The sequence below is a fragment of the Phaethon lepturus genome, unplaced genomic scaffold, assembly GCF_000687285.1.
Source record: "Phaethon lepturus isolate BGI_N335 unplaced genomic scaffold, ASM68728v1 scaffold35518, whole genome shotgun sequence".
NCBI classification, from domain to species: Eukaryota; Metazoa; Chordata; class Aves; order Phaethontiformes; family Phaethontidae; genus Phaethon; species Phaethon lepturus.
The window spans coordinates 1-26,975 of record NW_010558974.1 but is presented as its reverse complement, the minus strand read 5'-3'; the positions used below and the strand labels follow the sequence as shown (position 1 = coordinate 26,975).

The following is a 26,975-nucleotide window of genomic DNA, read 5'->3' as shown; positions in this document are numbered from 1 at the left end:
GGGTGGAGACACTGGCCACTGCTGAGGTAGATGGTGCAGACCTCCCAGCTGGAGCTGCAGCCTTTGTTTTCAGACAAGGCTCACCATTCTGCCTTGAGGGTCAGGTAGGATGAGCACCCTTGACCTGTGCAGATGGTCACAGAATGGTGCCTGGTTGCTGGTTTATGTGTACTTCAAGTCTCCCACTCAGTCAGTGGAATGCTCTTCCTTTGAAGAGGTGCCCTTCCTTGCAAACTGCTGCCCCACATCCTGGCTGACATGGCATGCACAGTTTGCCCACCCTGGTTGCAGCACTCCCTAGGGCTGCTGTTTGTGGGAGCAGGGACTTGGCTGCTGTTACTCTTGGCCCTGCCCACACCTCATCAGCCACTCTCACGCACGCTGCCAGCTCCTAGCAGGTCTCTCCGTTCCCCTGGGGTTTCCCCAGCTCAGAAACCCCCTTGTACACCATGATCTCCTACTCCGCTGTGTAATGCGCCTGCACTGGAGCTGATTGCCTCTGCGAGTGACTCAATCCTTGCAGGATTTTTGCAGGAACATTTAGTTACTGTGCTAATTGTTAATGGCAAGAAACCAGTATCAGAAGAGGCCTTGATTTCTCAAGGAAAACACAAAAATATTTATGACCAATCAAGGTGGTTTACCTTTTTCTAACTGCAGAATATTTGCTTATATTGAATTATTGCTTTCTCTGTTATGCCCAGAAATATCAGAAGCATACAAGAAAGACTTCATTTATACTTACAAGTCACGTTTGTTGAAGCAAAACAAAACTCCAAGGAGCACAATCAACAGGAATGCTAGACACACAGGTACAACTATGGCTTCAATTTCTCCTTTCCCTGAAGAAAATGAAGAGAAGCAGTTATAGACCACTTTGGCATTTAAAAGAACTCAGCAGCTGCATACACTCCGAAAGAGACCGGGAGAATCTGAAACTGAATACACTTGCAAGCACTCAGTCTTAAGCTTCACCTTCAGAAGAACCTTTTCACCATAGGAAAAGAGCCTGTTGGTGAAAACATGGAAAGCTCTATCCCAACAATCTAATGACTTGCATCAACAAAAAAACCCACTAAAAATCACAGGTTGCTCTAGAAGCTGTAATACTGACAGAGCAAGTAAATTTACAGTTTGAGCAGATATGACAGTAATATCTATGCGGTTTCTTTCATCTCTGGTCCAAGTCTTTCAGTGGCCTACTGGCTGCCATAACAACATCATGGTCAAGTGAGTAATGTAAGCAAAGTCACTAGTCATCCGTTTATTCTGTACATGAAGATATCGTCTGGCTGCAAACACTTACGGTTGCATTATAGTTATGTATTCCTTTCAATGTTACACACATTCTTGAGTAAACCTTACAGAATGCTTATGGGAGAGCAACATTTTGCATTAAGAAAACAAAACAACCTGCTAAATCTGAAGAAGTGCTTTCCAGGGCTAAGTTCAGTTAATGTTGTTGCTCTTACCATTAAAATAGGAAAAACTCTCTAAAGCTGAACATACAATAAATTTAACTATTCTAAATGAGTCTCTGTACAGAACTGTAGCAAACTTCTGTAGTGATATGAATGAGAACACGGAACCTGAGGAATGGTTGTAAGAATGGCATGTGCTGACTTGTACCTAGATTAGGAGCTCAAGATCCCAGCACACCTCTGCAGCTCCTCCGGACACCTGTGTCAGGGTAAAGGCCAACATACCTTCAGATTAAAACAAAGACTTTGGACTCTTTAAGACCAGGGTAGGAGCCATCAGATACCAGAAGAGAAGACAAAGGCACTGACTAAATCCTAGTGACTCACACAAAGTTAGGGCAAAAGAATAATATAACCTAAAGTATACACTGCCAAAATCAGCATGTTTGCTAACATGAGAGAGCAACCCAGGAGACCTGCAGAGGATAGCCTGTCCTCTGTACAACCAAAGGAAATCTTGACTGAACTACCTCTTTGTGATTGAGTACTAGATAGGTTATCTGGATATCACACACCTTGTGAGTATGACCGTGACTGAAACCTTTTTCCGTTCAAATAAAATCACCTTCCCCACCATCAGATCTTGCACAGAGCCTTGCTATACTGTTACAACATTACTTCCTACTTCTACTATTTGAGCCATTCTTCTTACCAAATTTTTGTGTAGTAAATGTAAAATCAGGACCACTCCTGCCTCCTTCATCTGTGTATGCCATCATCCGCACAGTATACAGTGTGTCACTGGTTAGAGAAGAAAGGGTATACTCTGTCTTGGAAGGATCCACTGTCACAGCTAAAGAGAGGAAAAAATTTATACTAGTTTTCTGTACAATTTATTAGATCTCCACAAACACAGTAGTATTAGGACATCATATCTTCAGATGTACAAGATAGTTTTAACAGAATGCATGGCTGTTTCGAAAACACAACAGACAGAAAGACTACAAACTTGTACAAGAAATGTTGAGATTCATTTGTTTCTGTTCAAGTGTTTGAATTTAGTCTCTTTCTTGACAATATTTTGTGTTAATTTCCTGTCTCCCTGCCTCTAAGTGTAGCTACAAACTAAACTAGTAGAAAAGTCGAGGCTTAAAGGTCTCTAATAAGCAGAATACATGGCTAACTAGAAATAGCTAGTTACTAACTAGAAAAAACATGGTTAACTAGAAATTACAAGAAGTAGGCTAGACATAAGTAATTGCCCTTTCTAATTTAAGCAAATTGAAAAAAGAACTTTTGTCAGCACTAGCTTCCTCTCTCATACCTGCAGGTCATACATGCTACTGAGAACTAAAATGCACTTCAAACAAGATGTTTTACATCAGTAATACAGTGATCTGGAGGATCAATTTTAATCCTCCAGGAGGATTAAAAATTCTTATTTTTTTAAGGCTTTATCATAGTTAAATGCAGTCAATTCCTCAACATCTTGAATGGTCTAGCTTCATCTTGCTCTACCACCAACTCATCCTGTATTTAGATAGAAAGATGGGAGCACAATACCCACAAATCAGCTTTCAGAAATGAAACTCAGTCCCCTGTTATACACAAACTGAATGTTATGAATTCTTTATTAGGGACTTTTCTGTTCAGTATGGAGGAGAGCTATGCCTCAGACATCAGCTTTTTGTCATCAGAACAGACTGTCAGCCACACTTGATTCTTTATCTTGTTTTTCAAGAACATGTGTTAAGAAGGAGACAGATGGAATACATCAATGCCACAATGTACTTCTCTGCTTTCTGTTACCTGTTTCATTTCCATCAATAGTTTTGTAAAATATGGTGTAACTTCTGATAAATCCATTTTGTTCATCCACTGTCAGATGGTTCCATGTCAAAACAGCTTCAGCTTTTCCTACTTTTTTTGTCTGAACGGTTGGTCCTTTTGAAGGACCTGTAGGAGATGAAGATTAGTTTCTACTGGGCACCCTCACATCCACAGAAGCAGTGTATTAATGAGCACTGAATTGCTACTGCATAAAAACTTCAGTGGAATAGATGGACTAACTCCTCTGCAAAGCATTATTTTCAGACAACACAGCAACTCCAAAGGTATTTTAAAAGAGAAACCTCCAAGAAAAAGATATGAAAAACAGTAATGAGCAGATCATATGAAATCTTCAACTGAAGTTAATTAGTCTTGGCTTTGTACTTGAAATTTAAAATAAATCAGCATAAAAATACTACTATACCAATGAAATAACAAACTCATGTCAATTATCTGATGAAGTTTGGAAAAAGGGAAAGTCAGCCACAGACATCTGTTAACTCCTAAATACTGTAAATAAGCAGAATGGATATTAATAGAAGGGACAAGATCAATTATGTCAGATGATCCTCATGTATAGGACCATTTTTCATTACGTAGTCCACATTAAAGCAAAGGTCTCACTACTTTTAGTCAAGACAGTCAGTTTACATGCTCCTAGATGACTATTTTGTCCTTACGACCCTGCGGAAGATAAGCCTTCACAGACTGTCCACTTCCTTGACCATCAGCATATAGGGGGTACACAGTTATCAAGTAACACTTGAATGGCTTTATATCACCTAATAAAAGGAATGTAAGATGTGTTGTTTCACAGACAGTCATATTCCCCTACCATCTTTCTCATTTACTTCAAACACAAGGTTCTGGATTTTGGCTGCTTTATTAGATGCACTTGTACCTAATGAAGCTGACTCTTTTTTCTATAGCTCATTGATATACTGCTCCAAAATATTAACTAAAATAACAATATAATGGTCCACATGCAAAAGTTAAATTTATGAACAGACTTCATGGAAGTCTGTTTTTTTTCCTGATTTAGTTTAAATAAAAAGCCTTTATCTGTCTGCTGCACTGAACCCCAAAATTACTATTTGAGCTACTGATCATGATATGAAAAGAACTGTAAAGCTGATCAAGTTTCATTGTTTGAACTGAAAGAGAGATCACAGAATTTGATTTTGAAGAAACTCAGACTTTTCACTATTTTAATGGTTTCCAAGAACAAGAAGACTAAAGCAAAATGCAGATAAACCCCTTGCTGTTACACAATATAAATTTCAAAATGCAAGTTTAGATACAGTTTTATATTTGACAAAAATATACAGACACTTCCACACTCATGATAACCTAAGAGAAGCTCTCATTGTTATCCCATATTCCTCCTACAATACAATTCTAGTCAGCATGAGGATGCTCCTCACTGAGCAGTTTTCAGTGTTCTACAAAGTATTTGTAGACTTATGAGCTAAATACCTTTTAAGTATGTTCCTTGAACATTTCCTGGTTCATTCTGCCATTCAATGATGCAGTCTGAGCTGTTGGACACCATACACCATTCGATCACATATTTAAGAACATAACTGTTAGGAGCAGTCCACCCTACCCACAACTTGCCATCTTTAGGTAGCGTTCTAACATTCTTCACAGGAGCTGTGATAAAAGAAAACAGAAAAGTGATAAGTATTGACAGTTCTTCCACTAGATATTCATAATAATAGCTATTTTGTCAAATGTGGATACTTTAGGGTTATTTTAATGGTGACAATTTGACAGAACCTATGTAAAAGCCATTTTCTGAAATTTCGAGACTTACATGTGAATCTTTCTGTCAGAGATCCAAAATAAGCAGATTTAGGCTATTTAAAAACTTGAAATTAGACTCAGCTTCTCTGTTCTCAAACACAGTAAGTTGCCTTATTGCACAGGAAAGAGATACTATGTTTCTTCCAAAAATATCTTCCAAAAAAGTCCCAAAAAGGGACTATTACAGAGGGAAATCAAACCTCGAGATACTTATAAATTCCCATTCTAATCCTCACACTCATGTACTTTAACGTATTTCTGGCTGCAATGCTACTCTGTTTGAAACATACCCATAATTAGTTCATCTATTATTTTAGAACCCATGGTGTTTACACTAAAGGCAGCATGTATCTATACACTTGTTTTTTGCTTCCTGTCCCAGTAGTGTTTGGATTGCCTAAGAGGAGGCTGGAAGTAAGGAAAAACCAGCCTGTAGTTACTACTATTGCACAATGAAAGGAACATAATAAAAAGGAACACAAACAAGAGGGAGACAGTGGAAGCAGAAGACAAAGCAACCAGGCAAGATACTCAAAATGTGGGAGAGAGACTGGGACAAGAGAAGAAAGTGGGGGGCGATGTGGAGATCAGAAAGCAGAAGGAAGAAGAACAATGGCAAGACGGTTCTTTTATTCATATACATGAAGGATACTAGCTTCCCCAACCCCTTGTTTTTTTTAAAAAGAAAACAAGAATGCCTGCTATGCTAAGAAAAGAAACAATAGGGAATATAGTGTACAGTAGCTCAAAAGGATCAAAAACAACTGCAAAAGAACACACACAGAGCTTCGAAAGAACCTGTGAGTATATAAATCCACGCGTCCCTTGTATTTACTTATTTACAAGGCATAAGATTGTTGATATATTCAGTAATACTTCAATTATGCATCCATATAAAAGGTATCATTTTACAACACTGAAGATTTCTTGTAACAAAACCCATGCAGATGCACTTGAAAGAGACATTACTAGCACACTAACCTTTTGAATTACTTGCTGGGATAAGTAAAACTGATGGAGGGGATGCCCCCACTCTGTTATGGGCAATCACAGTCACTTCATAAGTTCCATTTGGCAGCTTTAAGGTAAGGTTGGTGGTATTAACTTTGTATTTCTCTGGTGGACTGGAGAGAGATGATTTAGCTCTGACAGTTACTTCATACTGCAAGATAACTCCATTGGCTTCAAATGGCTCCAATGCCTGTTAGAAACACACCTTTGATTAGGCTGATACTAAACAAACATGACTTAACCTTTATTGTCTTTGATGTGTAACTTAAAAATCTGACATGACAAACCACATAGATCAAATAGCCACATATTTAAGGAAAGTGCAAATAACTTGTGTTCATTTCTGTAAAACAGTAACTTCCAGAACTACTTCTGGTTTAAACCCTCTTTCTTGGCTCACAGTTCTACCTAGTAGTTTGATAAAAGCTCTTCTGTAAAGACTGTAGAACACATGTTGGTAAAACCTGCATTATGTGACTTTACAACACAATTGCATAAAAGGATTCTCACATCTTAAGCTGTGCTGAACAGGAATGCAAAACTGCCTGAATAATTTTCTGCTATTACACATGGAAAAATACTTGTTTCTGTGTTATCTAGTAACACAGAAAAAGACTATGTTTCTGTGTAACAGTATTAGTTTCCAGATAAAAGTAAATTGTTGAAACTGCACTGTGTTCCAATTCTAAGCCAAATAACGTCACATGTGGCATGTGGCATACAAGTTACATCAATATACATGTAATTTCACACAAGCCACCTAGTAGTAGGAAAAAGTAATAATGAAAAGACAGCTAGGTCAAATGTGACAAAGTTCACAGACCAAAATAAAGCAGAAGGTGGGGTCTGACCACAAATGCATTCACTTTCTCAGCTTTGGACTAATCTATCAACCAGACACAGCAGCCTACTGCAAGCAAACATTGAGTGCTGTATTTAATTAAGTTTGGCCTCTGGAACATCCCTAGGCTTAATGGATTTTGCAGGTGGAGTACCCCAGTCCAAACAGTGTTACAAAAGTTTTAGGATACAGCAGAAGGCACAACATATTTTACTTTGTTCAAGTGAAAGTTGCCAATTCCACAGACTGCTGAAGGACACCAAGTCAGGAATCTGAAAGTGGATTCTGTATACCCTGGGTCACAGATGTGTGTCAGTTAACTGATGACCTTTACATCTGTACTTCTAATTTTTCATAACTGCTTATTATAATATGAATCCTAAAATCACTTATCAATAAAACCTGTACTATCCCAGGTATCTACTCAAGTCTGTTGAAGTACGTTTTGACACTTAAAAACTCATGTATTTCAAAAGAATGCTCAATTCCTCCATTTTATCATGCTGCTTTACCTTCCACACCAGATGCACAGTCCAGGAAGCTGGTGAGTGAGATGCGTCAATGATCCTCCATATGGGTGGTCCTTTAGATGGTTCTGATGAAAGAAACAATGCTTAATAGGAGAAATACTTTCATTTAATCTGTTTGAATTAATCTTTTGACTATCGTTAAATGTTTTCCCCCTTTTTTAAAATAAAAGCATATACAAAAAGTGTTTCCTTAGTTCCTCAACGAAAATAACGCTTGGTATATTAAGTGGAGTGACCTGCATGGAAATGTACAGTATCAAAATAATTGAGTCACCATGCTGAGCATCTGCAACAATGGGCTGAAGGTGACAGTGCTGAGTGAGGCACAACCAAACCTACACTGTGCAGCCTGTGTCCAGAGGCACAGGCCTGCACACCTGTATAGTGCAAACCTTGCTATGGTTTGTAGCTGCAACATTCTCCCTACCCCTCAATATCAAGTTACCTAAAAAAGGAAAGTGCAGAAAAGTTAACAAGGAGACAAATTTCTCCTGCTAGAATTCCCCAAGTTTCCTGTATTCTTTATGCTAGAAACGGTAATAGAACTGCAGGACTTTTGTACAATGCTACAATACTTTCTGGCATCAACACTATAAAAAATTCAAGTGGTATTTCCACTACAAATTACATTTCAAAGTAGAAGGAATCAATCTATTATAGTGCATAAAGCAATAAGAAGTGGCCAAACCTTTGTGAGGGCCCTAGCACTAATAGAAAGATGATCTCAAAATGCATGTACAATTACAATCTTGCTAGACTGTATTTTCTCTGGGAGTTCTTTTATTGCATTTTTTATATGAATCATAATGAGCTTTTGGCTGTTTTACCTCCAAAACCCAGTATGAAGTTCACAGTGTGCATCTTGTCTCTTATGCTTTACATCAGGAGGGAAGAAGAATTGGGAACTGAGGCAAAGGGAGCTCGCTCTTAACAATCTCGTTTGAGTATCCTGATTTGATTCACATGAAACAGAAGCAATCGTACATCTTGCCTAATACAGATCATGAATGCAACATGACCTGCCTCCTGTTAATTTCCTACTATAACACCTTTGCTCTGAGGCTAAAATAAGACATTGGTACTGGATAAATAAAGGAAGGATTTCTGATGCAGTGCAGCTAAGCTCCAAGCACAAAGTGGTGTTTTGACAATGAAACCTATATTGGTCTAACACTGTTTAAAGACATGCACTGAAATGCTGCACTAAGACTGCTTAAGAATAGGGTGCCTTGGAAGGCACTAAGGAACAGATAGGATATTATAGAAAGGAAACCAGGAAGAGTGCAAGCGGGAAAGGCTAAAGCACACACACAAAAAACCCATCAGGATAACTTAGAAGCTAAAGAGGTATCACAAAGTATTTGTAGTAGCTGGAAGGAAGAATAGATTCCCTACTGGGTATCAAGCAAGCAACCAGAAAGTCCATTTACTGAGTCCATATGGGGTAGGATCAGTATAAGCCAGAAACAAAGCCAATCTTGCAGGATATCAAAACAGAAATGAAATGTAAACAGGACCAAGCTAAAGCAGTTTCACTCCTCAGAACCCCAGAATGGGAAGAGAAGAATTTCTGACATAATAATCAAAAGTTCCTGGAAAAACAAGACAAAATCCCCACATTGTTTAATTCTCTTTAAAGTCAGGAATGAACAAGTGACTACCAGTGCTGCTGCTACTGATGATTCAGAAGCAAACCAAACAAGGTTTTAAAATATCAAATGCCTTTGAGGGTAATTTACGAATTCTAGAACACCCAGAAATCACAGTGCATATTATTGTAGTAATACACAGCTATGCAGCAAACCTTCTCTGTTGGATATAAAGACCCTTGGCTACAGTCACTGTCTGGAGTTAAAGTAGATGTTTCCCGATAAGGATTAGGTAGTAAAACTATTGCCAAAAGATGTCATAATTGCCGGAAGCTTACATTACTCTTCAGCATCATGACTGTACATCTGTGCTTTTGCATTTAACGATTCTGTTGAAACTTCACTTTACAGTTACAGTACTTAACACTTGGAAACGTAACACTTGGATAAATCCCTATGGTAATACAGAAGTGTATGTTCCTGAATATAGTAGTGGTAAATACACCTGTATCTTGATAGCTTGCTACTGAGACAAGCACCAAATCTTCTGAATGCAGAAGGCAAGCGAATGTGGAATCTTCTGGGATATGGGTCTAACAGTGTTAACCAAAACACAACATCTAAAAGTCAGTGTTATAATTTGAGGGCAATAATAATGGTGTAAGTAACTTAACTGTCCAGTATCTGCTTGTTTCATTTAATCTTTCTAACAAGCATCTGTACATTAAAAAAAGATGAATAAAATTTTAGTACAGGTTTTGCTAAAATTGCAATTTGTAGTCCCTTTTCTGAGCCCAACACTTGGTAGAAAAAGAATGAGGGAACTATAGACCCCATGAGCTCCTTTCCAATTTAAGTTATCCCAATATCCTATAAATTTGCAAGTTACCTAAGCATCTGCAAGAGATGATCATACCTCTGAAGTTGTCTATAAGCAAACTCAGAATAGGAAATAATTTTACTGTCAACGTATTGCTATAATAGCAAGAAATGCTAACTGATTAGCAAACAATGAAGAAAAAGCATGACTATCCTGTTATCATTAGGAAGGTTAGCTATGACACTTTGTTAAAATGCTGTTCTAGCAGCAGAAAACGGACTGTATTTACGTTTGCAGTGTATCACAACTAATGACACAGGCATTTCTCAATCGCTTACTGCGTACTGAAGTTAGTTCATTTTACCTTTTGCAAGAAGCAAGACACTACTGTAGGGTGTTCTGACACCAACAGAGGTTCAGAATCAAGAAAATACCAGTTAGCACCTCTCAAGCATCTATAAAAGACATTGAATTAGTTCCAGTTCAGTTTAAGTGGGCTATTCAGATGAATGACAAAAGGAAAATCAACCACAGAAAAGGTATACATTAAAGCCTGGAGCTTTTATTTGGAGAGCAAATAAAAGGGCCAAATGCATAGGTTAAGGTTGTGTTTGTATATACTGCATGTGTTTTTTTCTGTTAATAGAAAATCTAAGAATCCACTATCTGAGAACAGAATTTTTCATACTGTAACAAATCCATGAGTGTGATTTTAGTGTGAGCATTCCAATAATTACTGCTCAGTTATTGTTGTGAAACTTTATTTTGTACAGAGTTTACAGTTGCTGCAACAATTGCTAAGTCCTGAAACACTGCAAAACAAAACAGCCAAACAAAATAATCAGTAACAGAAAATACTAAACATAGTCAACTAAAAATCTTGGCACAACTCAGTGGCAGAACAGAGTCTCTGTACTCAAGAACAAACTTGCAGCAGAGCCTCTCTAGTGGTGAAGTACTGCAATGACTTCCATGAGCAGTGAAGTATATTAAATTCATAATACAGTGAGCTGTATTTACTTTAATGCCACAGTACACTTCAAGCAATTCATGTGTTCATGAGCAACTGGAAGCAGACACACATCTTAGAAGACATTGAGTGCAGTAACAGTCTTAGTACCACTGTGCTGAAGAAATATGAATGAGTCCAGGGCAACACAGCACACCTGCAGGATGCACAGTTCAATGGAAATATACAATGTCATAACAGCTGACTAGAGCATCACAAAGAGTTGAAAGGCCAGACAAGTTGATGAGCTGGCTGTAGTGTGAACAGATTTGGTGTATAGCAGCAACTTTGCAATGCTGAGTATTGGTTCCACAAAGCATTGAAGGCTGACGGTTGACTGAGGTTCTTAAGCAGTTTTTCCAGGGCTGTGAACTTAAAGCTTAACCTAGTGGTTTGCTATCTTTTGTGTATCTTAAGTAGTAATTTGTTTATACTTTGAAGTTGTATACATCATGCTTGCAAAGTCCTTTTGTGCAAGACTAAACATGATACAAATACTGTCAAAGAGCTGATGCTGCTAAGTTTTCCTCATTAAATCATGATAGCAGCAATTCAGTTTTCACCCCTACTGCAAAGGATGGGATATTACAAGTCAACAAGATGAGAACAATTATGTCATCAAGAAATGAAATTGTGAGGAAATTGTAAGAAAACAGTGATTTTTGTGATTAAGTATAGCCAAAATGAAACTATTTTCCACACAGACTCAGTTTTTCTTAAAGTCAGTGTTTTATAGATGGCATTCCCTTTCTTACACCTCCCACAGTGACAGCTGTATCAGTGATGAGCATCAAGACTCTTATTTCTGTGCATACAGTATTGTAAACAAGTAGATACAAGAAAGTGCAGGGGCAGATACAAGTGACTGGCAAGCAAGAAAGTGTTATAGATGCAGAATACCTTGGGAAAATTACAAGTAAAACAGTGTTTTATTTAATGCTTTGGTGCATAAAAAGGTGACACTTCCCATAAGCACATTATTTCCTGTCATTGCTTTACCAAGTTTGTGAAGAAGTCCATGCACCCTATGACTAAAACCTTCTGTTTCATACTTACTGATGCTTGTCCACCTATGACTTTGTCTAATGGCCTCCTAAACACCAAGTTGTTCATAAAATCGGTGTTCATTTGGTCTACTAAAAAAACCCCCAAACTTTCACACAGGCAGAATAGCTTCTGATACAGATGATAATCTTCAGAACAAAAAAACCCCAAGCATAAAGCCTACATCTCTAAAAGACTTTGAGACTATAACTTCCTGTGAAAAAAGCTTTTCTTCCCTACCTCCTGTTTTAGCTATTTTCAGGGAGTGCTTCTGTACTAGCCTTATGGGAAGCTATTCACATGCTCCTTGGAATGCACGGGTCAAGTTGGTCGGCGCTGGAAGTAACTCAGGAGAGCCTTGTTGCATGTATAATTAAACAGCTCAAGCAAGGATACACAGTTTCAGCTGGCTATTGCCAAATTGCTTAGCACTCACACACTTCAGAAGTCAGTGACCTACTTTCATATATTACTTACTATCCTCAGTGGTGACCCCAGTTTTCTCTTCACTCCAGTCACTCCAGTAACCGACTCCATCTTCCTTCATGCAACGAATTGAGAACACATACTCTGTGTAGGGTCTGAGCCCTTGAACACTGAATGAAGTTCTTGGTGAAGCTGTATCTTCAGGAGGAACCTGTAAATGGAAGAAAGATTTTAGAGGCACTGATCAAAAATTTTAAAGCTGAGTTCTGTGCTGCTACAGTTCCCAGCCAAGAGGGTTTCCCACCACATATATGCCCAAAACAAACAACATAGTTTTTTTCCCCTCATTTCCAAAAACTTCAATTCTCAGCCATGGTTTGGTAAGGGATCAGTCATAGTTGTGTGTAGTATACCTGGTAAATACAATACATGCACTAGAATAGATAAGCAGCTATCCCCCCAAAAAGGACAACAGAATATGAGATACTGTCCTAGTTAGTTTATGTCTACCTCTCCTTCCTTCCCATATAATTCCTCTACTTACTGATCTGTAATATCCCACCTCACATTTCAGAACTTCGCTACGTTATCTGCTCAATTGATTGCAAAATACCTGTGCTAGAAGCCTCCTATAAAGCTAGAAAATCTTGGATCACTGCTTCCACTGATACAGAACAGTGTTTCTTAACTGATATTGGAAATAGCTTGTTTTAGAGTAGTTTATACTTTTGATGATAAAGAAGTTTATTTTCATAAGCTCTGTCCTTTATCTTAGATTAGCAGCTGAATGCCAGAAAGTATTCTTACTGCGTATGTACAGAAACAGATGTGTGATGTAGATAATAGACATATGTAGGTATACACACACAGTGACTCCATCACATGTTATTATTCTGCTTGCAATTAAGGTTTTTTTTATAGTAACCCTGAAAGAGGAATGACTTCAGATCAAACACACATGCAGGACACTCAGAGAGGTTAATCCTGAGTGCAAAGCATTGTTAAAGTAGTCAAATTTTACCACAGCTAAGCAAGCTCAGTTTTTTTTAAAAGTTACAATTTCAATGGTCTGGAGCACATGTTAAGAGGGCAAGACAAGTTAAGAGGCCTTAACAGAATAATGTATGAACCTGGAGCTGCAGAACAAGCTGTGAGGGACAGTGCTCTTTAAAGTATCAATACAGGTGACCTTAATAATTAACCTCTGCATCTAAAGCTCAAAAAGTTCTTCCGAAGGAATACACTGCATTAGTCATAAGCAGCTGTATTATGCCACCTGCTTCAAACACCACGTTTTGGTAAGTCAGAAGCAGTCTTCCATCCCAACAAGTCATAAAATTCAGAATAGTTTTGGGCCTTTGTACTAAAACAGAAGATGGTAAGATCTTGATGAAAACAGAAAACTACTGCTGCTCTGAGAGAAGGCTTAAAGAAAGGCAAAACTGAGAAGCTATTGAAAATACATCCATTGATTGATATAGAAGAAAAAACCCCCACAACTCTTGATGACAGGAACATACTATAGGGCACTACAGGTAAGGCATATTCCTTACTTTTTTCCAGTTCCTTGACTGTATCAGGCTTAAGCCATGTATGCAGGACAATACTGTATAGAATCGTGGAATCATTTAGGTTGGAAGAGACCTGTAAGATCACTGAATCCAACCATTAATCTAACACTGCCAAGCCCACCACTAAACCGTGTCATCAAGTGCCACATACACACATCTTTTAAATACCTCCAGGGATGGTGACTCAATCAATTCCCCAGGCAGCCTGTCCCAATGCTTGACAACACTTTCAGTGAAGAAATTCTTCCTAATACCCAGTTTCAAGCCTCCCCTGGAGCAACTTGAGGCCATTTCCTCTTGTCCTATCGCTAGTTACTTCGGAGAAGAGACCAACACCCACCTCACCACCACCTCCTTTCAGGTAGTTGTAGTGAGCAATAAGGTCTCCCCTCAGCCTCCTTTTCTCCAGGCTAAACAAACACAGGTCCCTCAGCTGCTCCTCATAAGACTTGTTCTCTAGACTCTTCACCAGCTTTATTGCTGCTCTTTGGACACGCTCCAGCACCTCAATGTCCTTCTTGTAGTGAGGGGCCCAAAACTGAACATAGGATTCAAGATGCAGCCTCTCAGTGCCAAGTACAGGGGCACAATCCCTTCCCTACTCCTGCTGGCCACACTATTTCTGATAGAAGCCAGGATACTATTGGCCTTCTTGGCCACCTGGGCACACTGCTGGCTCATGTTCAGCCGGCTGTCAATCAACACCCCCAGGTCCTTCCCCACCAGGCAGCTTTCCAGCCCCTCTTTCCCAAGCCTGTAGTGTTGCATGGGGTTGTTGTGACCCAAGTGCAGTACAGAAAGTTCAAAAAAAAAAGAGTCCAGCACTGCACAGTGTTTGCCCAAGCTATAAACAACATCTGGATCATTAGTTTTGCATGTGCACAGGAAGATTAAAGTTAATGAATGTTCTAAATGTTGCATGCACAAATTAAAAATTCAGAATAAACATACTGCAACATGATGGGGAGGACAGCAGAGAAGTCCACAAAGAAATTACAAGGTCACTGTACTTTCGATTGTGCCAAAAACCCCTAGATCACAGCCTCCATGAACAGACCAGATAGACTACCTTCGCAGACCAGGTATCCATAAGGCCTAAGGATAAAGCAAACCCTCTGAACTGTGGCAGTGAGGTAACTGGGAACTTGTGCAGTTTGACAGAGGGCTGGGTTACAGCAGAAGAGTGACAAGGGACATTAGTGGTTTTACCTGCATCCAGTTTGTGTCACCAGTGATTCTATAGCGAATATTGAATTTCAGCTTCATCACAGCTGCTGAAATCCGATTCTCCCAGGAAAGCTTCAGAACAGTAGGTAGTATTCCCGAGTTGACTGATAAGTTGTGTGGAGACAGAGGTTTAACTAGAAGAGGAGGAGTCAGAGTCAACTCTACAGCTGTATTTTATCATGCCTCTAGCAGTTGGTACACTATGCTGCTATAACACTACCATTAAAGCCTTTCACAAACTCAAATGGCTCCTACTTCACATGAGTTTCCAAAGCAGACTACTCAACAAGATCTTGCTGTCTAATTTGTCATCAAATCTCTCACCTTCCCTACCTTTGTCCAGCACAGTTCAAGTTCTAGTCAACAGTATTTTGTCAGTGTTAATTTTTATGGCAAAGAAACATTAACATACCAATATCAGCAATATACACAGAGGCAGCAGTTATGTACTACTAAAGCTTTATTAAGAGGCATATAGTTACCAATCTCAATGGGATCAAGAACAAGAGGATCAGATTCAGCCTTCCCAAGAGCATTTGCTGCTTCTACCCAGACTTCCAGGTTAACAAAGAACTGAACATCAGTAATGGTACAAGAATTGTTTACATCTTTTGGTATACAGTCAGGAAAGTTCTCTTGTGGCCTAAATAAAAGACAAGGAAAAACAAGGTATAAAGCAGTAAGTCTGGTTTCCTTTAGAGAATCTTTTTAAGTAGACCAGAGTGATCAGTTTAGCTCATGTGTTTCCCCTCTGCCATTATCTTTGCAAGAAGCAGGGTAGGAAGAAAAAGGTCAAGAGATTAGAATGACTTGTTCAGCCACAAGGGCATGGTTGCATTAGAATAGAAACTACAATAAAATCTCTTGACTTCCAGTCACGTATCTTCAAAAGCCCAAGCCACAGTATTGTAATTATAAAGCTGTATAAGAACCCAACTTAAAAAAAATAAAGATCAAAATCTAATACATTTAATCAAAAGCAATATTGTTAGTAACTAGAAGCATATTCATGCATTAAAAGATGTAGTCATATTACCTGCATACCCTTCAAGAGTACAGTGTTAGAGCTGCAACACATCATCATTTCTGCTCACCATCTTCTGCTACACTAACAGCAATAGGGGCATCAGTAGATTCACAAAGCATTAATGTTTTCTATCTATTCATACTTTCCACTACACTTGTTACCAAAACATTTTAGTGGAATGGGGTGGCTGGTCCTGCTTCCAGAGGAGACCAACAATTCTGTTCACTCCATTTTAAACTACAAGACACCATTTGAAGAGTCTGAAAAATACTTAAGTTAATTTGCTTTCACAGGAGAAATACTTTTGCTGAAGCTTTCAGGTTAGGATTAATCATGGACAAACAGCATTCTGAGTTCCTTGGAAGTACAGAGTAGATAATAACTCTACCAAATCTAGTCACTGTAGCTTGTGTTTTTTTCTACTTAGAATCAGAGAATGGTTTGGCTTGGAAGGGACCTTTAAAGGTCATCTAGCCTGACCCTCCTGCAATGAGCAGCAATGTCTTCTACTTGTTTAGAATTGGATAGAACAGTCCCCACAGAGTAATGTAAAATATGTAATTTGGGTCCAGACACCTAATCACAGAATCATTAAGGTTCGAAAAGACCTTCAAGATCCAACCATTAACCCAACACCTCCATGTTTGCTAAACTATGTCCCGAAGTGCCATGTCCACATATTTTTTGAACACTTCCAGTGATGGTGACTCTACCACCTCCCTGGGCAGCCTGTTCCAATGTTTGACCACTCTCTCAGTAAAGAAATTTTTCCTAATATCTAATCTAAACCTGCGCTGGCGCAACTTGAGGCCATTTCCTCTCATCCTATCACTAGTTACTTGTGAGAAGAGACTAACACCCACATCACCACAACCCCCTTTCAGGTAGTTGAAGAGAGCGATAATGATTAGGTGTGTTGTACTCAAGCCACACTAATCATGTATTTGAAGAATAGAAAAGTGTCAGAGAGCTGTGACTCCAAAACAAGTACAGCAACAAAATTTCAAGTCCAGCTTAAAACTACTTTGAATGTGAACTTCTTTAACTCTTCTCTTCCCTTCCCCCAAAATAGAGAGCAATGCTTCAGAAAACTGGATTTAAGTTAAGAACTATTCCAAAGCATCAAGGAATTTCAAGGAGGTTTGGTTTACGCTACAAATATTCCTCAAACTTATTTATTAGATATTCTATAGAAGTATACTTACCACCTGTATTTCAACCTAAAGTGAGTGTCCAGGAATGTATGCCTTCCAGGGTTCCAGGTACAAGTCATAGGATATGTGAGTTTTGACACCTGATGCACAATGCAACTTAAGTTCTTGGGCTTTTCTGGGGGCACTGTACAGAAAAAAATGGCAAAAATTAAGCTATATACACATTTCAGTCCACTAAGAATCATGTTAAGTGTCTCATTAGAGCAATTTCAGTGAACATCAGAAGTATTTAGAGTCAGATTTATTTCTAAAGGAGGGGGCAAAAAGTTCCAGATTGCATCCAGCAATGGAAGTCAAGAAGATTAACCAGCTGCTCTGAGAAACAGTAGGCTGTATAAAGAACAAGCACCTGACAGTGCAGAACAGCAGGCTTCTCATTCTTTGAGGCAGAAAACCGGATATCAACCATCTCTCATGTCAATCTGTTTTAATTCACACAGAAGAAATGCTGATGAGCACTACAGCTGGACTGACATATGCTTACTTGCCAATAACCTGAACTCTAAGGCAATTGTGATAGGTCTGTTCTCCCCAGCATGAGGTATGCAAGAAGGATGCTTTAGCTGAGAACACCTACAAGAAACATAAGAGATCTTCATCCATGCACTTTAGTAGTGTGTAAGAAACTTTTTCAGAGTGCAGCTGAACTATTTTTTTCCTCCTTTTAAGTTCAAATCATAGCATAGTTTGTTTCTAGCTTTTAGAATATCACTACTTACAAGACTATAATGCATTCTCAGAATCTTATTTCCTTTCAAGCACAATACTACTTTCAGCAGAACTACTGTATGAACCGTATAGTTTTGTTCCTGAATAGTTGTATTCTTCTCAAACCTGTTGTTTACAGGTCTCATTGTTTACAGAATTTTTCTTAACTGACAGTATAAAAGTACAGTTGCTTTAAATACAAATGTATCACGATTCTTATGTGAATTGCAACTGTAGAATGTTACCTGTCATTCTGTTTATCACCTTATGATACTGTATCTGTCCTAAACTTTCCATATCCTATCCATATGGCTCAAATTTCCTGCCATATATTTTGCCTGTCTCTTCTGGCAGGAAAGTGAGTCCTCAGAAGTTGAAATAGGAAACATTGTTTTTTCTGTGAAAGCACTTTGTAACTCATGCTAGAACCACATTAGTTTAAATTGTGAACTCAAGCCAGCCTTTAGTACAGACCATGCAACAATGGCAGTATCTTTTGCCTACAGTAGGAGACTACGTAATTCCTCAGCCATTCATAGTCCACTATTAAGGACACTTGAACACTTTATAAACGGTCCACCAACTAATTAAGCAGTAGTATATTAAGTTATTCATGTTACTTTCTCAAGACCTCAGTCTTGCCTTAAAGAGCACTTGCTCAGAACTATGCAAGTGCTATCATGCTTGAACAAGGAAAGTTTATAATTAGTTAGAAGTATTTTCTTATGTATAGAGGTAGAGTAAACCAAATAGTATGTTCCATCCTTACGGCAGTTAGCTAACCTTAAGGTTAGCTTTAGTGATACAGCTAGACTAAATATTTCTCAGTCAATTAATGAAGAAAACATTCATTTCGTAGTGTTATTACAAAAGCAGGACATACGACCTTATTGTATTTCTTTGAACACTGAAACAGAAGCAAGAGTTAAGGAAAAGTTAGTTTATTTCCTAGGATATATTTCAGTTAAATTCACATCTTTCTGTAATTTAAATCCTCCTGCTTCAACATTTTCCTGTTGTCTTCTGTGTTCTGTTGTCGTCCTATTTCAACACTGAAATACTCCAGAGTATTTTCTGTTTTTTAAAAAAAAAACTTTATTCTATGCATATTTACCAGCTTTGACACCATGTGATTTGACAAAGTTTTTATACAGTTATCCAGGAACTGAGGAAATGGAAATAAGTGGCTCAAAATGTGGACACTTTCTATTGTTTGCATTCTTTTCCCTGTTTCTTAGAAGCAATTTTCTTAGGCCAAAATAAAAGGCAAGAAAAGTGGTACTTACAGCCTATTGTAACTGTAATTCCATAAATGTTCTGCTCAAGCTGTCCATCTGCTAAAATGTTGCATGTCAGAGGAGTAGCTAGTGAAGAAGTGTCATTAAATGTGACACTGGAAACTGTTCTGTTTATTTCACGGTACTGTTCTTTAGGTACCACTCTATTTTTAATTTTCCAGATGATTTGATTAGCATAGATATTGCCAAAGTCAAGACAGCTCTCATTCAAAATGCATAATGCTGTGAAATTAGAACCAAGGGCCAATACAGGAGACTCTGGGATGATGTGACCACAAGACTGTACAAGTCCACCTGAAACTAAAAAGAAAAGGAATTGCATCTTCATTAAAAACTGCAGAGCATTCCATAATCAATACTGCTAATACAACACTAGTGTAATGTTAAAAAATGCCACATGTGTCTAAGCAGGAGATGAATTAGTTACTTGACAGTTATAAAAACACTGAAACCCAAGCAGTTTTAAGGGACAAAACTAGTGTAAGATTCCCCAGATTTTGCAAAAGCATTTTAGCAAGCAAGAAAAGCTGGTAAGGTTAGAGCTGTGGGCCACTGGTATTGTGTAGCAAATGATCACCCTCAGGATGTTTAGTGTGGCTGTTGATTCAACGCAATATTAAATCTCTAAAACTTGACAGTTTTTATGTGCCTCTGTAGCAATTGTCACAATTTTATTGTTGTGTTGAATTTCCTTTGTAAAAGGAGTACTATCAAACATGCAGAGTTCGTTATAATTCCCAAATATGCTCATAGTATACACACTAAAGCTTTTGAAATGGACATCTCAAGTATTTAACTGTTTTGCATGCAATTCTAAAACTAGCCCACCACAACAAAGGTGCACACTTACCCCGACTTTTTGTTAACTTTCTCAACAAAAAATACCTTTTTAATGGCAAGCATAACCTCAAGTGTATTACCTTCCACCTTCTAAACATACTAAACATTTGATTCTTGACTCTGCTCTGCCTAAAGGCACCTTACCATACAGGTGATAAACTTTGCTTTCTGCCCCACCCCACAAGCATCTAGTGAAAAAGCAAGCATGTGCTTCAAGCATCCGATTAAAGAATTTCTACAAGTCTCTTGTGTTTGAGACACAGAAGTCTTACCTTCAAGAGAACAAATATTCAAGAGCAGATATAAGCCATGGGCCACCCAGTTCCACGCAGAAGTCATGATGCACAGAATTCCTGTATCAGAGAAAGATTTTTTTTTTAATTTAAACTATTAGTCTTCACTTTAGATCAATGTTAAATTCAGATTTGTGTTTGATCTATGACAATTTCTCAGGTATACGCATTTACTTTCCCAAAAGAGTTACTATCCTCTCACTCTAGAGGAAGAATGGGCATATTGTTGCCATTTTACTCATTGATATAACAAAATCCAATATCTACTTAAGATAATCGATGCAGTTTAAAGCTTCTTCAGTTACAAATTTAAGAAATGCATCACATTAAGATCTTCAAGGCATAGATGGAAACAAATGTCACTGGTACTTCTGTGGGAGGTTCAGCTAGAATAGAGAGCATAACACCGGCTCACATTTTAAAACAGAACCCCATGAATTTGATTACAGTTACCATACTTACCTAGCTTTCGAAGGCACTGATATAAATGCTTTGCACAAGGTTCAGAACAACTCACCACAAAACCACGTGTCTCATTCACAAGAGTGACATAAAATACATTTAAGAACTACAAAGCGCAATGCTTCCATATCAAGACCTGTTGATTACTATAGAAAAAGCCTTAACTAATTCTTCAAAACCTTACAAGGGAGGTTGTAATTCGTCGAAAGTTGGAAAGATTTTTTTAACATCATATGTTCTTTATTTCTGTATTGCAGCAAAACTCACTTGTTCTCCATTTTGACAATTCTACAAAACAGTTTAGAAAAACTGAAGCATTCGGAGAATAGCTTCTACTCCAGTTGTTTTGAAGCCACAAAGGCTTTCTAGATTTCACAACTTGCAGTTATAAAGCAGCCCTAAATTACTAAAAGCCCTAAATTACTCTACTAAGCATATGAGCCATATTATTTTTAGTTACATTTATGCATCTTTACAGGAATAGGTAGATTGGCTTAGTCAAATAGGGCATTTAGTCGACAACCTGATTTCTAGAACCAGACTTCATACTGTTCTTAAAGCTAGAAATTAAACATAGAATTTCTAGGTTTACCAAGATTTGAGATGAGATTGCTTCTAGCAACCCTGCTTCTGAAGTTTTATTTTATTTTTATTTTTTTATTACCTGAAAAAACTGCAGAAAATGGTATTCTGAGCTTTACCCCTATAAAAGGCAACTCACTAAGAAGTTTCAAGGAATTACACAGCATTCCCTAGAAAGGAAAATTTACTACTATCAGAAGGGAAAGAAACTGCAATTTATGACAGGAAATAATCCTTTGCTTTGATTGCATGTAGTTTACTTTATAATAGTGACAGAAAGATGCAAGGTATTTCATGTAGATCAATAAAACTAGAAAAGACAGTTAAGCATCGATGTATTGATACCAAGCTATAGCCTCATTTCTTAGGTACCAGCACATCAAAGCCCTTTTTTTTTTTCTTAATCAAGGGAATCAGTAAAGAAAATCTCTATTCACAAGAATTACAAACCAACAACTGAGCGAAAGCCAATCTCAAACCTTGACAGCAGAGTCTTTGTAGGGTTCATCAACATTGGTGTTTCAGTTGGAACTAAAATAACAGCCATCAGAATCACTCAGTAATATTGTTATTTGCATCTGTATTTGAGTTCATTACGCAAAGCTTACTTAAACTTCCTGTATAGAAATTTTATACTAGAAATATTGCTGATTAGAAGACTTGACAATTGTGTTAATGAGCATTTATGTTTGTCACTGGAGTTTGGTTTTTTTTAAACTAAATAACAAGACTTATTTATCATCAGACTGCAGTTGTATGGAGTTGAGAACCAAAAAGCTATTCATTTTTCCTATGTTAAACTCAAGTGCTCTCACTGGGCTGGATATAAAAACCATTTTACAGTTTTAAGCGCAATATATCTTTAGATATTTATTACAAGCATACAGTAAGAGAATTAAACCAACTGACTTTCGCTTATTATGGATGTAAAGTCTTCCAATTTCTTAAAATTAAGGTTTCTACCCAATCATGCCTTTCTGCATTTTAAAATCTCAATTGGTTTCACAAATTAATAAATTACATAGTGAATACAACCAAACTCAGAAGAGTATTCTTCTTTGGTGTAGGTCTTCAGACACTGAATAAAACCAGCACATAGGAATCTATTTTAATGTCTTGACTTTCTCTAACATTGATCAGAAATATTGCTTGCTACCTAAAGTTTGTTGTGCTCTATTAAGGATAGACCTTAAGATCTGTAATTTTAAGCAAGATTCATTTAGAGCTATTTAAGTTGAACAATTGGAGTTACAGAATATCTGAAACTCATGAGAGCCCTGACAGCAACTACAAGGTAGGTGGAAAGAAGCAGCAGCTCCACTCCCTGCTAATTGCCAAAAGTTCCACACTGAAAATGAAAGAGTGAAGCAGATGTAAAAAGGCAAAAAGGAGTTTGTAAAAGAATGTTCAATATTTGGTATCATAATTGGTGCCACATTAGAATAATGCCAGTGTCAGCTAAGCTAAGTATTACATCATTACAGAGTTATTTGTTTTCTTTTTGGCAATGATTTTTTTCACGTTAAACAACATTTCCACAGAACTATTAAAGAGCTGCTGGTATCAAAGTTGTATTAAGTCATATTAAGTATGGCTCAGGTTAAATAGAAGAAAATACTGTGAAGCACATGAAGGAACATAAAAGCCAACACTTAAAAAGCAATAACCAACTCAGAACATTAATATAGAATTACCACGTACTTTGCTCTAAAGTATAATGTTTTTCATAAGAAATCAAAGTAAGATGACTTCATTTTAAATAAATGTTATTTCTATTTCCAACTGTCTTCCAGACTTGGAATACAACATTTTAGTTGTCCTAAGCAGACACATTTACACATGCGAAGTTGAAATCCAAATCTCTACTACTTCACACTTTGGGAAGTTCAGTATCTGTTTTGAGGAAGCAAAGAAATCCTCCACAATTTACAGTACTTATTCCACTGCACTCAGGTCCTGAAAGGCAAGAGAACTGAGACTCATGCTCTATCACCTGCAATGGAAAGATAAGTGGAAAGTCCATCCACCTACAGTATGGGAAACAAGCAGTTGTGACTATATTGTCAAAATCATGCTACAGTTCAGCTTATATCTGCTTTTAGGCTGTTCTGATGTATCTTACTTTTTCCCGCTGCTGATGAATGCAGTTTGAAGAAAATTGAGGCTACATACCTCCAAACTCAAAGGGGCTGTTAGAATTCCTTCTAAAGCGTGCTACTTTTTAAAACATTAGTCTTTCTGGCTTTTACAAGACTGATTCTTAATTGAAATTTAGTTCTAGGGCCAAGAACCAGAGTTACACTAAGCACTTCCATCCATCTGGCCTAGATGAAAGCCATAAAAAAAAGAAAAAAAGAAAATATGGTGGTGCTTATTAAGTAACAAAACAAGGAGCCACACTTCAGATTAGAGTGAGGAAGATACTTCTGTAAAAACTAGTGTTTTCTAATCTGAGCATATAAAGATGCTCAGGTGCACACAGTGCAGAAACCCTACATATAAGCTATACCAGAACTTTAAAACATAGTGCCATCACTGCTAAACACCAATTGTTCACCATTAGTCAGACTAAATTGCAAGTCTGGACAACAGAAACTATTGAGTTTCCGTAATTATGCAGCACAGCCCAAAGTCTTCTGTTTTACAGACTGGTGTAGTGTATTACAAATTTAAGGTGAAATTTCAACCTGATGCTGAACTAATATTGAAGCAGCTAGTCAGTTCAGAAGCTTTTTTTTTTTTTAAAAAAGCCAAATCAACATTTTATCTATACTATGTAGTTGTTGTGGACCACTAAGTGAAGAGAAAAGGGAGACAGAGAAAGAAACTGATGTTAGTCATTTATCAGGTTACTTTCATAGTTAAGACTGCCAATGTGGCAAAGGATCAAAGTCCATCAAAATACTAAACAGTAAAAACACAGTCAATTTAGAACTCTGCTGGTGAGAGTACTTAACTCATAGAACACGTTATCTTAAAGAGAAAAAAAAATGTTAAAATGCTGCAATTACTTCAGTAGAGACCGACATATGAAACTCCTATGCTGTGAGATCACTCCATTTAATCTCTAAATCATATGGGACTTCTATTATTCTCCACATCCTGCTACCATTTTGAAAAGAAAGCACTAAGCCTTTATGCCTGAACCTTAAACTGATGCTTCAGGCAATGTCCTATAAAAAGCTACTAATGACCCTGAAATCAAGCTTTATATGCACAAAGTAGCAACAGCATTGAGTTTATGTACTTATATGTTCTTACGACCAAAGCCAGCTTGCAAGTCAGGAAGTATAGATAACACCACGGCCACCACAGGAAGGTGTTGGGTCTACTAAGGCTCATCATCACATCAATCACGAAAGCCCAAAGGTTGCTGGCAAATGGATTTCCAGAAGTTCCTCAAAAAAAACCTAAGAGCTAAGCTTACAACTTCAAGTGGCAATCTCTCACCAAGAATCCACATGGCTCAGGCAGAGCAAGGAACCAGTACATAAAAGTGATACTGCACACAGCAGCTGCTGACTGAGGCTTTATAACAAGCCAAGTAGTACTGAAAGCCCATCAAAAAGCTATAACTATCCTCAAAGAATTTTGATTACTCAAGCTGTAACTGCTGTCTAATTAGGAGCATTTAATCTGCAATCTTCCTTTCTTCCTCCAAGTTTACTTCCTTCCTGGAAATATTTACGAGACTCAAAAAACCCCAAATGCCTCTAAGAGAATCACTTGAAAATCTTACATAACATTATATGCACGGAATATTCTGAAATTAATTTTCATATTTAAAATACCTATACACAAATGATATCTCTATCCCTTTTACCAAATAGGTAAGTAGTTTCTCCACATTACTCATTCCTTTGCCTCTAGAAGGAAGCCTCTCCCTACCTCCGGGGTTTTAGTATAGCACTCATAATAAAAGCACTAAACAAAGGGGCACAGATTAAAATGATTGTAAATGCCTCATTAGAGGCACCAAATATTTTCTTGCAACAATTCTTCTTTCTGGTACTTTCTTAAACTGCAGATCACTTTCTCTGAAATACTTCAGATTTTTCTTGCAGCTATCAAGTAGCTTTAGTCTACAAAGCAAACAAATTCATACAAAATAATGTTGTAGCATTCTCTGGTTTCATCTTGAAGTCAAACCTTCAAGACAGAGAAGCAGCATTGCTGGTTGTCAAATTTAGACAGTTCTTGCTATTATAAGAATCACTCTAAAAAAACAGGACAAAAGGTTTATTTGTTTTCATAATTGTGCTAGTGCTAATCCTCTAAACAAGCAGCATGGGAAACAGTGTATCTCCATTTTGTGTACAGACTTATAGATGTGCATTTATCTGTGTGTGTCCTCCCCAACAAAAAAAAGTATATATAGGCTTTACTTGAAGAGATCACATTTCTACACATATAAACAAGTTCCAAATATTTATTTTCAATACTTGGCTTCTAGGAAGTAATCCCCAATTTTTACCATCTTCTCATACAGCATCTCATATCTCTGTTGTGATACAGCAACATATTAAAAGTTTGTTAAGTTCACAAGTTACATGCTTTCAACAGATAACTTGTACATATCATTACTCCTCTGAAAGTAACAGTATTTAGGAAGAGAAGTATAAATTTTATGTTCTATGAGGGAAAAGAAGAAAAAATAAAAAGGGCCACAACTCCCAAAAGTGTCCAACCTCTTTTTTTCCTCCCCTTCCAGGGACAAGACAGATCACTAATGACAAAACTATAACCCCATATAATTCCATTACTAGGTTTCTCCTTCAGAAATGCCTCAGAAGTAACAAGCAGCCACCAGCTGGCAATCACCTAGTCAGCTTAAAACAAGGGTGAAAACCGAGGCTGAGATTTATTCTCCTCTGCACTGCCAGCACACTTGGCAGAACGCTTTCCTTTGTGCCTTAGTTTCATCATCCGCAAGACGAAAATAATGTCACCGTTTTTCTTTAAGAAGAGCGTGAGAGACCTACTGCAAGGATGACTGGAGCTCAGGAGCATATCGCAAGTTAGCAGACGACCCCGGCTGCTCACTGTACCCCCTCCTCCCTAATTCCTCAGGGAATCCCTCCGGTAGTGGGACCAGGTGTAAAACAAGAAGTGCACCTTTATTTCAAGGCCAGCAGTTTTCTACCTTCTGGTCTACAGGAAACAAGAACAGACTCCTTGTGGTAAAGGCAACAAAACGCAATCCTTAGCATATCGCAAGTTAGCAGACGACCCCGGCTGCTCACTGTACCCCCTCCTCCCTAATTCCTCAGGGAATCCCTCCGGTAGTGGGACCAGGTGTAAAACAAGAAGTGCACCTTTATTTCAAGGCCAGCAGTTTTCTACCTTCTGGTCTACAGGAAACAAGAACAGACTCCTTGTGGTAAAGGCAACAAAACGCAATCCTTCTTATCAAGAAAACTCCTGCC

General features: G+C 37.8%; 1 protein-coding gene across 1 annotated transcript; it reads right to left on the bottom strand.

Annotated features, from left to right (window-relative positions):
* Positions 1-741: 741 nt before the first annotated feature.
* IL6ST (interleukin 6 signal transducer) lies at positions 742-20,562 on the bottom strand. The gene is made up of 13 exons (XM_010293227.1): positions 20,485-20,562; positions 19,361-19,672; positions 17,358-17,490; positions 15,608-15,768; positions 15,108-15,259; positions 12,379-12,538; positions 7,422-7,504; positions 6,039-6,258; positions 4,728-4,904; positions 3,932-4,033; positions 3,231-3,377; positions 2,134-2,274; positions 742-842 (listed from the first exon to the last, which is right to left on the bottom strand). The coding sequence occupies exons 1-13, from the start codon at positions 20,549-20,551 to the stop codon at positions 742-744; spliced, it is 1,956 nt and encodes a 651-aa protein (XP_010291529.1). The 5' UTR covers positions 20,552-20,562.
* Between the last annotated feature and the right edge of the window lie 6,413 nt (positions 20,563-26,975).

Coding starts and splice junctions, on each gene's coding strand:
- IL6ST (XM_010293227.1), bottom strand. CDS start 20,551: ATGACTTCTGCGTGGAACTGGGTGGCCCATGGCTTATATCTGCTCTTG. Junction 19,673..20,484: donor GAATATTTGTTCTCTTGAAG/GTAAGACTTCTG, acceptor TTTTCTTTTTAG/TTTCAGGTGGACTTGTACAG. Junction 4,034..4,727: donor TCAAGGAACATACTTAAAAG/GTATTTAGCTCA, acceptor TCCTTTTATTAG/GTGATATAAAGCCATTCAAG.